At 46.5% G+C, this 18,188-nt stretch overlaps 1 protein-coding gene across 5 annotated transcripts in view; it reads right to left on the bottom strand.

Annotated features, from left to right (window-relative positions):
- LOC126529972 (uncharacterized) overlaps positions 1–18,188 on the bottom strand; it is a 142,076-nt gene that overhangs the window by 18,742 nt on the left and 105,146 nt on the right. For 3 of the 5 annotated variants that reach the window (XM_055070152.2, XM_072288157.1, XM_072288156.1), the window contains 7 exons: positions 13,576–13,606; positions 10,900–10,967; positions 9,156–9,257; positions 6,115–6,205; positions 4,612–4,709; positions 3,700–3,769; positions 244–308 (listed from right to left, as the gene is read on the bottom strand). In XM_055070152.2, coding sequence (XP_054926127.1) covers positions 244–308; positions 3,700–3,769; positions 4,612–4,709; positions 6,115–6,205; positions 9,156–9,257; positions 10,900–10,967; positions 13,576–13,606 — 525 coding nt within the window. Of the gene's footprint in view, positions 1–243; positions 309–3,699; positions 3,770–4,601; positions 4,710–6,114; positions 6,206–9,155; positions 9,258–10,899; positions 10,968–13,575; positions 13,607–18,188 lie in introns of all 5 variants that reach the window. The other 2 variants (XM_055070153.2, XM_072288155.1) reach the window with 2 other exon arrangements.

Consider the following 18,188-nt stretch of genomic DNA (forward strand, 5'->3'; position numbering starts at 1 on the left):
GTACTTGACTTCACGAACAACCTTAGCTTTTTTTGTGAATGGGGGTTCCGACGAACGCGTTGTGAAAACTACTCGCCGGTGTACGTCTATAAAGATTGCAAAATGTTTCAGTGGCCACAAGAGGCTACAAACATTCGGGTGCACACGGCGAGTACAACTGAGCGCAAGTGTGCGCAGTGCCAGATAGAGGAGGCACACTTTACGAATGTTTTCGCTCGCGGCAAGAGTCGTGCGTGACCTTACATTAGAGCTCGCTTCCTGGAGGATCTCGTCCCGAAGCCTGTTCCTCCGGTGGTCCATCTCGTCCTCTGGATGAACACACAACGCAGCAGCATCAGTGAACAGCATGACCGGACATCGAAATGAACGAGGTGAGCACCTTCAATAACCTTTACCTAATCTCTCGATTGGAATCTAAAGACGAACGCGAATAGATCGGGAACCAGGGCGGGAGCACGAAGGTTCGGGGATAAGCGATATGCCATGGATTATGCAGTCGGTGCGGGTTCGAATGCCATTTCTTATATTAGCTGTATACCAATACTTGCCGTGGATGGCTATACAGACAGCCAAGCGAAAATTTGTTGCCACAAATGCAGCTCCTCAAGACGACATCGAAGTCAAAAACGATGCGAGCTACTTTGTTGTCCAGACAAGATGGCGGCTGAGCAGAATGCTTGGAAACTCTCAACGGGTAGGCCGTACGCTCACAACCAAACGTAGTCACGCTTTCTTACACGCTTAATGTAAGCTACGCTCTGTTATTCATAGGTTCGCACACGGAAAGTGTTGAAATACAGCAAGAATATGAGCTTTTGATTGCTTTTCTTTGTGGACGCAAGATGGCGCCACATCGCAGAAATGTCGTCTGTTCTGTTACTTAAGCTCGAAGCTGTCTTCTTATTTCTCAACGTACATTGTTCTCCAATGATGGCCAGAACCAGAAGACAGCCTCTATGTTTGACCGAAGGCCCTACGGGGGCAACGTACTTGGCGCATGAGCTTTATCATTACCTTCAACTTCCTGTGAGTGTTGGCGACTCTGCCATCGTAGGAGACGACGCGTAGGTCATATCTCAACCTGCCCATATCGCCACCTTTACAAATGCAAGGTTATAGGAAACGACTTTCCAAAGCTTTTTAGCGAATAATTGGCGCGAGAAAATAGCCATTTGTTACGTGAGAGATGTTTTATAAGAGAGCCATGCCTGGTCGGTACTATACCACAGGCGAACACTTGGGGCTCATCAAATCAGACTGACTACATTAAGCTTAACGTCGTCAATGAGGTAAGGGGGATTATAAACTCCCATAAAAGCATCACTAGCTACAAAATTTATGCCTCAGCAAAAAATGTTCGGCTTAACGTATTGCAGAACACAAACTGGCAGTACAGCGCAAATAGAGGCATTGGAACAGGGCTCAGCGATTCAAACGCGATAACCGGACCACGTCGCAGCCGGCGCCTCATGTGCCACCGGTGAACGCAGTGTTGCTTTTGCTGGGGGACAAATGCTGTCACAATGCGTTCACAAAAGCCCTCACTGTGTTTCGCAATCGATCACGTCGGCGTATGCAGCTCCCACCCATGGTGCAAGATGGACCTGCAGCAATGGGCTCCGAGTATGGCGTTTGACTCGCTGAGCAGTGTCAGAAGCATTCACTATCTAAGCAATTTGGAATACAGTGAGCAGACTAAATATTTTATGCTCTCGCTTTATTTACAATAAAGGAGTCGACTAAGGAAGTAATCTCCTTCAGCAGATGCTGCAATAAATAAATAAATAAATAAATAAATAAATAAATAAATAAATAAATAAATTTACACATCGAAGAATCGCGGAGAAGCTACTAGGGCCTTGCCCTATTGCTTCTCCAATAGGACTGCAAAAATTTGTGCGGCATGACATTCGTGAGACGACACCCTTTAATAGAGAGGCCATTCTAGGATTAGTAAAAAAATATTTTCAGTGTCCCTTTAATTTCTGTTTCGAGGCCTACAATTGGAGAAGTATAGACGAGAAAGGTAGATCTGTCTAGCGGTGTTACGTATTTAATCTCACATTCGGCCATTTGTTCTGGCGAACGAAAAATAAACTCTTTATTGGCGGCGAGGAGTTACGGAGTCGCCATCTATCGGAAGCGCCTCGATGGCGTAGTTTGAGGGATCACGCGGCGCGCTCCTCATAGGTTTTGCTGTCAGCGCTCACGGAAAACATCATGCGGGAGCTCTCCCGGACATTTCTGTAAGTACTTTGGGAACGAGAGAAGTTTTTTGCTGTCTAAATAATAATGTTGGGTAAACTGAAAGCACAGAATCGTTTACTAGACGCTATCTCTTTACCGAATACGTACAGTGAACGCCACTACGCGCGGTAGCCGCAACGGAGTCTCCCGATACCGGCTTCTTGCGTGAAAGGTAGGTAAACGCTGAGAGCAAACTATGTAAAGTATGTTCTTATAGTGTTTGTATAACTAAATGTAGCGTAATAGAATGAAGCCTCAATGCAGCGATCGCACAGGTTCGCAGCGACCGACTGCGCGTCTGCAGGCTTGTTCGCGCACTGTTTCGCTTTCGCCACGTGCGCATTTTCGCACTCTGCCATGTGAGCTTTAGGCCGCAGAATATGAGCATTTGACAGTATACAAGCAACCGGTGTTGCGTGGGCGCTATCAGAGCCAGCTGTTCAAAAATAATTTCATTGTAGAAACTTCGACGCCTACGGGGACAGTGATGTGCCGTCGCGGCGATACAACCTTTGTTTTTTTCCTTCTAAATTGTTGGACGTTTCAATATTATTTCTCGAGTTGCGTCGCACTGTATGCTTATCGGTGTTCTCAGCGTGCGATTTCCCGCTGCTTCCTTTTGTTTGTAATCCAGTGCATCAATTCATAACACAAACATGACCATATGCCATGCTTCTTTTTTAATGTGCTTCTTACAGCTCCCTTTCCACTCCAGTGGACTTGCCAGTATCTATAGCATCGACAAGTTCATAGACCAAACCGTCACGACATTAGTCGGGCAGCGGATTCGGGCGAGCGTCTCAGTGCGCGTTTTCCTAACATCGCAGACCCGGCCGGCACCGTACCAGAAATCTTCCTCGCGTCTGTGCTTGCTGCATACCCGAGTTGAGGCCGATGACTGTTTGCCGGTTTTATGTTTCGCGAGCCAAGCTTCACGCAGCTTCTTGTCCTGCGGCTACGTGTGAATAAGGCTGACACCGGGCTCCGTTGCGTACGTCCGGCACTGCGGCACCGAGCAGTAGCCTACCATGTTGCGCGCCTTCAAAGGCAGCCACTACCCATTGTAGTGCTTTCAAGCGCTGTAAATTAGACACACGAAGCTTGAAAATCTCGCCACTAAATGAGGACCGCAGCGTACGAGGGAATTTAAACTCTCGTTTTCAGCACGCTTCGGCGCTCCCGAAGCAGTTGACGCGGCCGCTATGTCCACGTGATCCCTCATGGCACGTCACGCCGACGGTGGCGCCAGCTTTTCCAGTGGTGGAGCTCGAGGCCAATAGCACAAGCCTTGAAAGCCAATGGATACTGCTTTGCGACACGGTGCATTTGCACGAAAACGTTCGCATGTCAATGTACCAAATAGACCAGAACTGCTCGAACGAAAATGCTTCACTTACACAGCAATAACGGGTCCACACACAACACAAATACCAAGTTCCCGGGCGCACTTACTCAGGGACTCCAAGTACTCCCGATTCTCCTCCTTGGTTTTCTTTGGATTGTGGTCGGACGTAGACCAACCCTGTGAAAAAAAAAGAAGAGACAGATAATTTATGGAAATAACATGACCTTTACGTGTCAGTCACTATCCGTAAATAGCAAGAAGAAAGGCTGCCAAATAGGAACAAAACCAAATCACGCAGATTCAACCGACGTCCTGGAATCTCTGCGAAGCTATGCTTTCGTGAAAATGGTAATCAAATGCTACAAATATGCCCAATTCATTCGCGCGCACTTGGCGTAAAGGTAAGTGGCGTGCCCTCGATTCGCATACGCGGTGATAATTTAAAAGAGCTAGAAGTACCGTACGAGCCCGGGACGTGCTAGAAGCTCGACAGAAGTATACGTGCAATAGTGGCATTATGGTTGAAGCATCGAAGACAGATTTTGGATTCCACCGTCGGGCGCGTAACTGATTTTCTTTTTTTTTTTTCTGTACGAGCTATTCGGAAAGACAGCAGCACCCATCAGCCACAGCCACGAAACTCCGGGCGGGTTCGCAAAGGAAGCTTTGCTTCTAAAATGGCAGTTTCGGCTCAAGGCGAACGCTTGAAAGCGCGAGTAATGGAAATACGTTGAGCTCAAGCACCTCGCACGTACGGCGTTATAAGAATGCACGCAGGAGACCTGGCGTGACGCAGCACACGAGACAAGAGGAGTGGTATTCTGTAAGAGTCTTTTAAGATAGAAATATAGATAGAAAAGATAGAAATGGGGCAGGAACGCAGATATATCGATTTTTTCTTAGATCACCACGTACAGATTCAGCGCTCTACAAGTGTGGACGACCTTACGCGTTCGCCTCGCCTGTTTACAAGGGCCAAACACGGTGCGCGACCGTTTATTGAACGCACCCACGCTCACCATCTTCTCGCTGAAGGACAGGCCAGCCAGGGCGCCCTGCCTCTCGCGTGGTGGCACCGTGGATCTCGCCCACGGAAAGGTGTCCTCGGTGTCGCCGTCTGGTGGAGGCGAACGGGGAAGCCAAGAACGACGCATGAGTACAGAAAAAGGAGAGCAAAGTGAATGCAAAGAAAGAAAGAAGAGAAACGAAAAGCGTGCGAGGTACGCAGTAGAGAGAACGAAGCTAGGAGGTCTATCTTACATTTTTTGAGTAAGTGTAGAACGGAAGTGGGCACGTTTGGAATGCACTGAGCCGATAATAATGAGCAAAATCAAATTGTACTCTCGCTGCTTCTTGCGCGAACGGAAGACACTATGCGCACACCAACGTTGCATGGTGTTGTGCAGCCGAAAAACAAACATACAAGAAAAGCAAGAAGCTAGACCTAAACCTACGGGTACATCAGAAAAATTAAACAAAGAACATTCAATAAGAAGCAGATAGAGAGAGCGAGCGAGCGAGAGAGAGAGAGAGAGAGGTCCTTGAATGAATGTTGGAGAGGAGGATTTGCCTGGCTGAATGCCTAGCATGCTGCTCCACCTCAGCAATGCAATGCCACAGACACTAGGCTACCAAGGCGGGTAGAAGAAACAACTAATATTTCCGTAATAGCAGCTGAAAATATGATATTTCTAGCACACTCAAGCCGAAACTGCTTTCAAGCGTCTGCAGTCATCAGACAACTCTCCGGTTCTCCGAATTTAGCGAACCGACTCACAGCGGTTCAATCCGCTTTTACCTTATCAATATTATTTGAAATTTAAGATGTACAATAATGCGGATATTGACGAACTATTAACGAAACTTTTCGCCTGCTGCTACGGAAATGATCTTTTTTTTTTCTACTACCCGTCGCGGTAGCGTAGTGGCTGCAGCAACGCGCCGCTGAGCTCGAGGTGCCGGGTTCGATGCCCGGATACGGCGGCCCCATTTGGATGGGAGGGAAATGCAATATCGCTCGCATAGATAGATTAACGTGCACGTTAACGAACGCGATGTGCCCAAAATCAACCCGGAGTCCACCACTACGGCCTCCCACTTAACGCGCTGTGCAGCTTCGAAACGTTAAACCCCACAGTTGAATTTTTTAAGTTATTTCGGCTGTCCCCTCAACGGTGAGGCTATCGGAACAGCGCGTTCATTCATTCTATAGTAAGTGCAGTCCAATTGGCATGTATTCATTTGCAAGCACATTGATCCCCAGGTACAGGTGGCGATTTCCGTATAGAAACGTCCTCGGTGTCGTGGCGTGGGGTCGTTCGAGCGGTATGGGCAGCATGCTTGTACAGCGTGGCTTTCAACAGCACCCTGCAGTGGCATCTCTTTTTCGATTCGGAGGTGCAATTACTTTGCTAAGACGTTTCGTTTGGTCGCCCAAGCCCACGTAGTATGCGTATTGACAGCACACGCACAAAAAAAAAAAAAAGAAATACTATAATATAGGTGTTTGTCTTCGAGCTTACCTTCTTGAAGGGTGACGTCGCTCACGCCTCGGCTTCTGGCTCTCCTTGGAATTCTCGCGGGCGAGCGTCCACCGGTAAAGAATGTTTGATCCTGAAAAATATTAGCAATAATAATTCGCCCTTTGTGAGGTCAGCGCTTGAATTCAGACCGCAGGATGCAAAAACAGAGAAAAGAAAGAAAAATAAATAGCAGCGATCAAGTGGTACTTTGTAAGGCCGCACGAGAGTGATTAATTAGAATCGTTAAAACAGACAAAAGAAACAATCACCCTCACGTACACACGTGCAAGCAGCTTATAGCGTTTCATATATTTCGTTACATTGGAAGTGTACGAATATCCAAAATATTGAACCCGAATTGAACAGTTCTTGTTATTCGATTCAGAATTGATTCGAGAATTCACTGTTAGAAATTTCGAATAATCGTTTTTGTTGGAATATAAAGGATAAAAACCAATATAGACTTCGATATACGTATCTATCTCCATAAAGATGCATATTGTGCATTCTCTAAGTGCTCTTGACATACGTCAGTAGAAATAATTTTCTATGTTACCTATTCTTCGAAAATTGTTACAAATTGACCTATGAATTTATTTGTACTTTATATTTGCTTTTGCGTATTTTTTGTACTTTCTTTAATGACGCAAACTGCACTGTCCTGAACTGCTGTTTTCCTATTTGTTGTTTTGAGTTGGATCCACAACTACACCCTTTGGCTAAATGATCCTGCTTTCCTTCTTGTATTCAAAACGCGTACATGAAAGCAGCAATTATTTCAATTCGATTAATTTCAATTGAGTATTTATTACAATCTGCCAAGAGAATGACTAATGCAAGCTACTGTTCTGAATGGTTCTGCTGCAAGATAGCTGCGTTTGTTGCGTAGAAGAGGCACCAATTTATGAGCGAACACGTGGAGCAGTTAACGCATATTAAATAATTTCCAGTCAATCAATAAGAGTGCCTCCCTTCTGGCCGCCTTCGAATCTGTTGTCTCGATTTAAAAAGCAATCTAATTCATTACTTGGCCAGCGCCACCGTCATTGCAATGCATGAAAGTAATCTGCAGTGCTGTAGTATTACAGTTAAACTTCGTTATAACAAAACCGTGTGTACCAAAGTTAGTGAAATTCCCTTTGTCATCCCTATATAGATTCACAGTGCAGTATATGCAATAATGAATATAACCAAGTAATAGATATAACGAAGTAAGTCTGGCCCTCCCTTCAACTTCGTTATAACGAAGTCTTGCTATAAACATGTCACCTTTATCGAGAACAGCAGTACACGCATCTAGTGAAGTTCTTTTCCTTCGTTTATTTACTGCCGTTACCATGGGGCAGCAGGTACGACCGTATTCCAGTTGTTTCTCACATACAAGCGGCTTAGATAGGCGAAAGTTCAGTGGTAAAAGTAGTTAAATAAATAAATAAATAAATAAATAAATAAATAATTAATAAAAAAATAAATATTTATTTATTTAGATTATCATGGAGCTAGCAGTACAAAATTTAGTAAGGAGGCAGACAATGCATTAAGTGGGCTACATGATCAATAAATATCTTTGAACAAAACCTAATTCCTTCGTAAGGCACTTGGGCATTCTCATATTGAGCCAGCTCACTTCGTAGTTGTTTCATTTCTTTAACAGATGCTTAGCGCTTAATAAAAAAATCTGATCCCGAATTTCACTTCCAGTACTGAAGAGTTTCCTTTTATTTGTAAGTTATTTCAGGCAGGCTTGCTCATACATAAATTCCACTATGCGTGGCACTAGATAAAAAACTTCACTGTTTCGCCCGAAAGGCGAAGCATTGATTACGATAGCAAATTAGCAGACAGCCGTACAAACTAAGGATAGTACTTTTATCGGCCGTATCAGCTTGCGAACATTCGCTTGCTAACTGCATTAACAAGCACGGTGTCAGAGCGGACAGCAAACATGAACACGTCACACTCGTTGATCGCGGACACTTGCTGTCAAAACTCTGGCGTGAGGAAACGAGGCAGCAGCAGCGAGCGAAGTGATCTTCGTGCTATCTATCGCTTCAACGCAAAGCGAGCGCCGATAACACACAGCACGCACGAAGCCATCGAAGCACCTAGACTCCGCCCCCAACGCAGATCGCTAGCAAGATACAGCCGCGTGGCTACGCGCAGCCGCCATATGCGCAGCGCAGACGGAGTAGAAGGCCGCCCCCCTCCCTCCCTTCTCCCCCGGCGCCTCGCAACGTTGCCTGCCTCACGCGCGAGCGAAGACGGCGCGCTTGTTCTTCGCCTTCGTCCCTTTCGCGCGGGCGAGATTCAGCCGCGATCGTCGGTTTCCCTCGCAAGCTTTCATTCGAATATACAGCGTAGGGCACGCGGCGACGGTATTACCGCCCTTGGACTTTACACGGAACATCACGCCGACGCCGACTGTAGAAATACGCTTGGAATGTCCATATAACTGCTATCGCAATAAAAGTGATCTTCTTCTGTTGTAAAATACCTGACTTAATTCAAGCAGGCGTGCTTATACATAACTCCCCCTTATAAACTGCGTGACAATAGATAAAAATAGATCTTATTGTGTTCCAAAACACCCAGACTTCATTAAGAAATAGACAGTTTGCGAGTCACTAACTTATGCGACCCATATCCGTCGAATGACTAGTTTGTTAGCTTAAAGCAGATATTTTTCTTTACATGGGATTGCTTTTGTTTATTTATATGTGTACACTGTATATAGTAAAACGGAAATTAACATAAGAATGGAGGTCCTTTTCTATGCACACGTCGCAACGGTGACTTGTGAAAAGCACTGTCCGTGAGCCATAGCTTATAGTCGTCAGGTGGGTGAGTACTTAACATCCATGAGTACGTGTCACCGCTTGCACGACAAATATACACGCGCATTCTTTTTCTTTGCATTACTTCTGTCTCTTTTCATTTGTCACAATTTTGTGCGGTGTTGCAGTTTCACCGATGCTCATCTTGAGGAAAAGAAAGTGTTTCGTTATCGGGCAAACGTCTCGTAGGTTCAATTCGGTGAGTACCGTTGTGTCGGTCTCCTCGGCGATGGTCTTCTCACGTGACCGCCGCTTGAAGTTCTGGTTGGGTGACGGGTTGCCGACTCCTTTGCCCCACGGACTGTAGCACTGCAAATGAGTAAACTGGCATGAATCTTCGGAGTTGAACAGCAGCCAAGCGAACGTCCCAATGTTGCCGTGCGGTGGTAGTGACTTCACTCAGAGCCTAAAAGTTTCCATCTAAAATTACTAGAGGGAACTCTGACACTTCCATCGCCCGTCTACCGCGGGAATGATTATTAGTGAATAGATTTGTGTCCTCTTCGAGCTTGTGGTTTCACACATCCTTGTGAATTTATTTACTACGCTTTACCTGCCTTTACTGGCCAAATTTTGATGAACTCTTATTGTTTTCTCAATGCAAACGGCAAGAACACTGCCCAGAGGCATAATCATTGAGAATTGTTGCACTTAAATTTCATTCACTGTGCCGAGGAAAGCATACGTAGCCTTGAAGAAAACAAGTCCACTTGTCGAAACGTTGGCTCCGGCTTTCACCTTGTTCTCGTTTTTCCCATCGCCTTGAATTTCCATCTCCGGCCTTCGCCCTGTTTTTCTTAGAACTTTTCAATGAACGCCTTTCAAACCAACGCTTTAGTGAGTCGCACCATGAATGCATCGGGTACGTGCAGCTCTTTAACGAACCTCTCGCCAACTTGGGTCACTGATTATGCACCACCGAGTAGGCGGCGAGCGAGGGAACAATCCTCAGCGTTCGCAGGCACCGGCGCACCACGCACCTCGTCTCGGAGGCCACGTGCCTACTCCTCGGCGATGCCGCTAGATGACGCAGCGCGTCCAGAAAGAAGCGCGAGAGAGCAGCCTGGTTACCGCATGACTCGTTTTTCAGTGTTCGCCGCGCAGCCGACTCGCCGTGCATTTCGGAGGCCACGCGAAATGGCGCCGGGTGTCAGGGAATCGCGAAAGAGGAGTCCCGCTGTAGTACACGCCTCATACATTACTTGTTTCGACGGTGATAAACGAGAAGAAAGGGGGTTAACGGAGTGACCCGATTGTTATTAGTGATATCATAAGAAGCCAACAAACACTGACACCGAGCACAACATAGGGGAAATTACTTGTGCTTAATAAATGAAATAAAGAAGCGATAAATTATAGGAAATAAAAGTGGATGAAAAAATAACTTGCCGCAGGTGGGGAACGATCCCACAACCTTCGCATTTCGCGTGCGATGCTCTACCGATTGAGCCACTACGGCGCCGTTTCCCCATCTACTTTCTTGGGTATTTATGTTTCCTAGCAGAACCCTGGGAGTGTTAGCCAGCGCCACCATTCACAGACCTTGGCGGCGGAAGCGGAACATTCTTTCTGCTGCAGGTGCCACGAGAACGTGATCTTTTTGGTGAAGGCCACCGGTCAATAAACCCACACATGCTACCTGAAGGCATCAATGTTGCCGGATTCGAGAGCCCCGTTATGTAAAGAAAGGGGGTTAACCGAGGGGCCCCATTTTTATTAGTCGACGGTGTCAATAGACTGTGTCGCTATATTGAATCAATGCAAACGAATTGCCGTCGGAAATCATCGTGAGGTGGGTTCTGCCGCAATTCTTTATTCACTGATATACGTGATTGGGGAAAACATGTCGAACTTTATACCCTCCGTGGCTTACTCATTTTTTCTATGCAACCTAAAATAAACTGCAATAACGAAAGCATTCAACAAAGCGAGAAAATGAAAAGTATCAAACCTCGATCTCTTCAATGGACGAAGAAGCCGAGGGTCTCCTGCTCCCGGACATCATGGCCATCCTAGACTCTGCGAAAGATTTAAAGACACATTTTGAGAGCTTGTTACAGTACTCTTACGAACTTTCAAAGGCTACTACAAATGTACCATAACTCCGTGAACTGCATGATATTCCGCTCGTTTACAGAAAAGAATTGTAGTGGTTTACTTCACAAAGAAGCACAGAGTTATAAGACAGACCGCGGAGTAGGTTTCCGGGTTAATTTTGACCATTCGGAGCTCTTAAACTTGCAACTCTGACTGAAACTTGCATCTTAGGTTTATACCTGCTTCTCAGAACACTTGGCATTTCGCCCTACCTAGAGGCGAAATACAAAACTGCACGTTAATGAAGCACAGTATTGTAAAGAAGCTTCCAAGCCGCTCCGCGATTGACAGAAAGGTCGTCGGCTCCGTTCGAAGGCTTACGTTGCTCGCCTTGTGCGCCAGAGATCAAGAGAAAGCGGAGAACCATCCTTATCCCCCTTTGGGGCTTCTGGTCAACAAAAGGACGTCGGAGCATTAGCGTAACTTGAGACAGGGACAGAGGAGGCAAGACAAAGCTCGTGACAAGGAGCACTGTCAACTTGATGTTTCCAAACGCTGCCTTGAAAACTTGCCCATATTTGATTGACCAGGCGCTCTCCAACCTGGCAGCTCCCTTGTAGAAAGCTGGTTATCCAATTATCCTACAGGTCGCCGTGGCGGAATGTTTGCTTCATTAACTAAATGCCCGCACCATCGAGCGCACCCACAGAACATGTAAAGTTCTTGTATTGCATTACATTCAGAATACTTCCCTCAATCTCAAAAAGGTTGTGGGTCGTGTAGAGGTAACTGTGATGTCCAGTGTTCCTAAAAAGCTTATCAACCTCCGCATGAGAAACATATCTAAAGAAAGAAAATCTGGAACGTTGCTCACAGGAGCATAAATCTAAGTTTGTTAATTGTGTTGATTATGCCATATACAGAATCCCGTTAAGCTGCGTCAAATATTAGATCGGGTAGTCCGCCAGATGCCTAAATGACCGTCTCAGAGAACACAACGGTAATGTGCGCAAGTCAAAGGAAGGTCTTCTTGCCTCGCATTACATCGCGTGCGGACGTCAGCCACATTTCCAGGAATCTGACGTGATAGTCGAGAATAAAAAAAAAAGCAAGTAACAGAAATAATTGAGGGCGAGATGATAAACTGGACACATGACGTGTAAACATACCATCTGTCAGGTTGTCTGCAAAAGAACTTGCGTTTCTTTGTGATCATGCGCGCTCACTGTCATTGATGCATATAGGTATGTACCGCTTCAAATAAACGTTTCCTGAAAGTGTGTGCTTGTGTCATTTTGCCTCCTCTGTGCCTGTCTCAAGTTTGTGCTATATTGCTCGGACGTTATGTACCAACAAGCCCAAGCTGCTTTTCTGAACGAGAGAACTACAGGATACAGTGTTTTTTTTTTATTTCAAACACTATTTTTAAAAGAAAGCCTACAAAATTTACCCAGATGACGTCACTACAGGGGAACTATATGCCCAGGTGGCAAGAAAAAAACGAAGCAATTATTTTACTCTTTATATTAATGACAATATTTAAGTTTTTTTGTAACAATTAATGCGGCACACGTTTATATTAGGAAGTTCAAGATAATCGTCAGAAAAGTTTGGTTTCGTCTTTTAGATTTAAAAATGGCCATGTTGACCAAAATAATTGGCGACAAAGTCTCCGTTCAATTTTCCTCATTGCGAGCGGAACCGTAAAGCGCTACTCGCGGTGCAACCTCCCTGTTGCGTAGTGAGACGACGTAATCTCTTGTAATCATCTCGCCCCTGCTGATGAAGTGACCCTGCGTTGGTTCAGGAACTGTGCAGAGCGCCAATCGGCATCAGATCGTGCGCAAATTGAAGCACAACGCTATAGATAGTTGAATCCACGCCAGCCTTCTACATCGCTTAAACATTCGCGTACACTCGTAGTCGTCGTGTGATATTTATTTCTTCAAGAATATTTTACGACAGGCATTATAAGGTTATATCGGTGAGTTTTATAATGGTAATCCAACGATGCCGCCCGTGGCCAGGAATCGAAGACGTGACCTCGTAGTATAGCCAACAGCCAGGCTTGTAGCCACTGAGCCACTCCCGATTCACAGCTGGTTCAAGGTCAAACACTGCTCCTACAGCCTTGCGCTTTGGGACCTCCTTCTGTATATCTTGTTACTGTGATTTTATTTTCTAAAAAAAAAAAACAAATTTACAAGCAGTATTTCTCACAACATGCTGTTAGGCACATTCACCCCATATCTGTCTACGTGGGTTCTTTCTTCCTTTAAGTTTCAGTTTCAACTTTAAGGGAGTTAGTGAAGATACATCAAACCTTGATTGGCCCTATAGCTGGTTTAGCTAACTGCCCGTCTACTGTAATGCTGGGTCACATGCACTTACTTACACTCGGTAATGCAGCAACGTGCCACAGCCCGACCAATGCATTAGTCAGATCGGCGGCCTGAATTGTTTTGAACCAGTTCAATTAAATTTTGCATTGTTTGGAAACGCGACTGTTTTGTACAATAAAAACGCTCCCACGCACTCTGGGAGTCGCTGTACCCACACGATGACCCTGTCAACAAGTTTCCATGCTCACCTGGTCTTCTGCCGAAAGGATAAAGAGTGTCCTGAAAGGAGAAAAAAAAAAGAGCAAAGAGTTATTCAAAAAGTAATCCTTATGGAAGGAAATCAAATATTTTAGAACTTCTTTTGTAGGAATTGAGATCTGCGCGCTATGCCGACGCATCCCCTTGCCGGGGGATGATCCCTATTAGGCCTGTTTGCCTAAAACGAAAGGGCATCACAGTTGCCCTCACAAAGGACTTATTGGACGGTAACTCCAAGCAGCTCTCGTTTCAGCGGACGACATAGCGTCACCGGCCGAGGCTCTGCTTTCGGCTTAGAGAGGTAAGTATAAACCGGCAGGCCTTCAAAATCCTCTCAATGCCGGATGCTTTAAGATTAGACCGATCAAGGTGCAGCGAAACATTCCGTTCACTGTGCTCCCGTCTGCACGAATAACATCTTCGGCATCAAAATGTTTTCCACACATGCGACCGTGTTTCCAGTCGAAAGCGAAGCTGTAAGTCCTGAAATTTACATTAAATTCGGGGGTTTTACGCGCCAAAATCACAAGGCTATCTCTGCATTAATTTCGACCTCCTGGGATTCTTTACCATGCTCCTAAATCTAATTACAGGAGAGTTATTGCGTTTCACCACCCACTGAAATGCGGCGGCTGCGGAGGGTCTCAAACCCGCGACCTTGAGCTTAGCAGTGCAATGACACAGCCATTGGTCTACCGCGGCTGGTCCGGGAGTCTGTCGCCGCGGAAACCTCGTAAGTCAGTGGCGCAGAAACAAAAGAAAGATGCCTTCTTGTCGCACCCTCGCAACCGGACCGACGCGTTGACACGCAACAAATATTAGGCATTGTCACTGTCAGAAAGGATCGCTTTCACCACACGGGGAGAAATCTACAGTGCTCAGATATGTAAACGCGAACTGGAACGAACGGGAATGAACGCCTTTTATGTTATTTAAATGGAAGTACCACGTGTATTCGCTGCCTAACAGGTTTCCAAGCAAGGAGTACTCCCTAGTGTACGTTTCGGAGTCTGAATTCAGCCGATGTTACAAATGCACGCGAACCTGGAAACGAAACAATGCATTGGATAGGTCAGAAATCGTTCGCGTTTAAAATGTGCTGCACTGTACAGAGACAGTCCGGTAAATTGCTTGTTGCGCCAACAATGTTCCCACTGCAGTAAGTGGTGACACAGGGGGGGGGGGGGGGGGAGGGGGAGGACTAGTTGGCGTTGTATCTTGTTTTTATTTTATTTATTTCAGTTTTCGCAGCAGGCAGAATATAAAGGCTGAAGCTAAATGCTGATGGTGCTTGGCAAGGCCTCTGACCCCGTACACAGTTCGGAGCGATGTAGTTAGAAAACATTGAAAATAAAATTGTGCTCAACACGAGAAGATATACAACACGACATTTCACACAGTCCTAGAGTTACGAGGATGTGTCAGTTGTACGGTAGTACACATCAACAGATCACACATTGCATGAGAATGTCTAAATTTACACATAGTATAAGGGCGCCCTGCACTTGTAGATTGTAAAAACCTCTCACACAATGGATAACGTTGATCCGAGATACATGATAACAGGGACAAAAAACAATATTTACAGTGCACTTTTTTGTTTTACACAAGTTTTGCATTACCGAAAAAAAGACGTTTAGTTCTGATTGCACTTTTATGCTAGGGGACAACAATGTCTCCATAACATGGCGCTTAAATACACGTGATGTACATTAAAAATTTAGCATTCCTTGAAATTTGTTTAGGATGACAGGTATTTGATAGGTCATTGTTTGCTTTCCATAGTTTGTTCTTATTTTTGGTGTTCGATAATATTAGTGCCTTAAAAGATATTGAACGTTTTCAGAGCCATTACTTTCGTAAAGTTTCTTGTGGTGAATTTCTTGCAAAACCTTTAAATAATACAAGTCCGCCTATAGGACACTATATTTCTTGAACAGAGGAGCTGTTTTAAATCCTGGTCGTTTGCATGAAACGATTCAAAACAATGCAATTCTTTTAGTTTAGTGTAATTGTGCTGCGTAGTGGTCCCCCACACCAATAAACCACATGTTAAATTGGAGCAAAAGAGTCAAATATAAATATTCTTTTTTTTAGCCACTTTCTTCAGAAGGGTGGCCAGTTTTTCGCTCATTATAGAATAATCCGCTCCAGTGTCCACTAAAGAAGTCAATTCACGACCGTCGAGCAGTACAGGAATGTCCAAAGAAATTCTTTTGCCGTAATCAGCAGGTACTGTCGTCGCCGATGTATCGTCAGTCCACGTACGCGTCAGTAGACGTCCTTGAGCACGTCCAAACTGAGCGGCCTCGACGCCGAAGGCCGCTGTGGTTAGTTGTTCCAGCGCGGGTTTGGCGACCGACCCTGTACCACATTTGAATACGTACGCCGAGTCGGAGAAATCCACCGCGGCGAAGGGGAGAGTAACTGGTGTCGAGCTGATGAGGATCCGCGCTGCTGGGCAACGTATTCGTCAAGTTCAGGAGGACGCTGGCCGAACCTAGGTAGCGGCGAATTTGCTGAGAATCCGCGTAGTCAGAGCTCTCGATAGGAGCACTGTCGGTAGACATGCTCAGCTTTGCCACAGTGAAAGCAAAGGGGATAGCGATCAGGTGCCCGCCACACGTCTGATTTCCTTGGGGCCTGTCAGTGGTCCTGGTAATACGAGGCCGCTTGGACGGGCTGTAGCATGGCCGGGCACGCGGTGCGAAGCGGGGAGGAAGGTGGGGCATGTGGCCTCAAGGCTTACGAATATGGCACGCGGAGGCTGTCAGTTCTTAGCGGACGAGCTTCTGTCTTGAAGGGTGGTTTTCTTGGCACATGCTGGACTTCGTCACGGAGAACGCTGGACAAAGAGCTGAGCGTCGGCTGTGAGGGTACCAACAGTTTCTGAAGTTCTTCACGGATTACGGAACGAATGAGCTCTAGAAAGAAATCGACAAGGCCCCCGAGAGCTCCGACGAAGTCCGTAGGTGAGGCAGCGTTCACTTGGCGTTCGTATGATGGTTCCCGCTGCCGAAGAGTCTGTTCCATGGTGACGGCCTCGGAAAGAAATTCTGACACAGCCTTGGGAGGAATGCGCACGAGACCACCGAACAGCTGCTCTTTCACTCCGCGCACCAGGCACCGTACCTTCTTCCGACATACTGGGGTCGGCTCGTCGAAAGAGACGCCTCATGTCCTCGACATACATTGCGACACCTTTGTTCGGCATTTGTATAGGGACTGGAGATCACGCTCAGCTTGCTCTCGGCGATCAGGGCTCGCATAAGTCTCAAGAATCTGGCGTTTGAATTCTGCCTATGAAGTTAGGGCAGCTGCATGGTTCTCATGCCAAACACATGCGCCATCGTCAAGGCTTAAATATACGTTTTTCAGTTTGTCTTTGTCATCCCACTTGTTGAACGCGGCAACAAGTTCACAGTGCACTAGCCAATCTTCAACATTCTCATGTATGGCGCCGTGTAAGGGATTCAGCGTTCGCGGATTGAGTAGCGTACAATGAATCGGCGTTGTGCCTTCCATACTGGTTGGGGCGGTCAGAGCTGTCATTTTCTCTGGGAGGAGTCCAAACTCAGGGGGCTTGTCCATGGATCCTTGTGCTCGCGCGGTGTACAGGCGTAACCACCGGTACAGGGCTGGAGCTCCTGCTACTCGGAGGGGTTTGGTGCATAGATTAAATTACCCCGCACCTCCACCAGTTTGTCAAGCGCTAATGCAAGAGTAAGCAACAGTACCAGCAGCCAGACACGAAGGGAGGGTTCTCCAGCTGGCTCGCGATCTTTGACTTCATCGTCTTCTTCGCCGTTTTTGCTGGGCAAGCAATGCTGACCGTTTGCCGGCTCAAAACAGCAGGTGGCAATATAAAGTGCTCGATGAGGCGGCCATTACTTCTACGAGAAATCACAATGTTCAATTGAATAATGAACGTAATTATGCTAATTAACTTTCTAATTCATTACTACACGCTACATATTTCAATGTGCGAATTATAGCCGCTGAGTTCGCACGGCGTATCCTCTTGGAACGAATTCTCTGGACAGCACCAGTTCCGAGATATTAATTTTAGATGTGTCTGACGAAATGCATTGGAGTTCCAGTTACTTTTTTAAGAAACCGCTGTTTTATGCATTGAAGCACAATGTCGTCCGACTATAGTGCTCTAGCGTTGAAAGAAGTTCGTAGTGAATTCCACAAATTAGACCTTGAGGTCGGTCCCCACTACTCTTGCCGGGGGGGGGGGGGGGGATAAACTTTTATTGTAGAACCAGCAGTTTATGATGGCCGGGCCTAAGCCTCCCATGAGGGTACGTCGAGGGCTCGCCTCGCCGCCGCCTCACGGGCGTGCTGGGTTGCCCAGGTTTGGTCATCGAGGGCGGAGCTCCGCAGAGCCTCTTGCAACCACGACGAGAGGGTCATGGTGCTATGGTATGTGTACTGTGCTGGGCACTCCCACAGCATATGCGGAAGCGTAGCCGCCGGGTGAATGCCACAGCACCGGCAGTTGGGGGTAGTGTAGACGTCTGGGAATATAAGGTGGAGGCGGGCGGGTGAAGGGCACGTGGTTGTTTGTAGCAGACGCAGGGTGGTAGCCTGCGCCCGG

The sequence above is a fragment of the Dermacentor andersoni genome, chromosome 5 (genome assembly GCF_023375885.2).
Source record: "Dermacentor andersoni chromosome 5, qqDerAnde1_hic_scaffold, whole genome shotgun sequence".
In the NCBI taxonomy this organism is placed as follows: Eukaryota; Metazoa; Arthropoda; class Arachnida; order Ixodida; family Ixodidae; genus Dermacentor; species Dermacentor andersoni.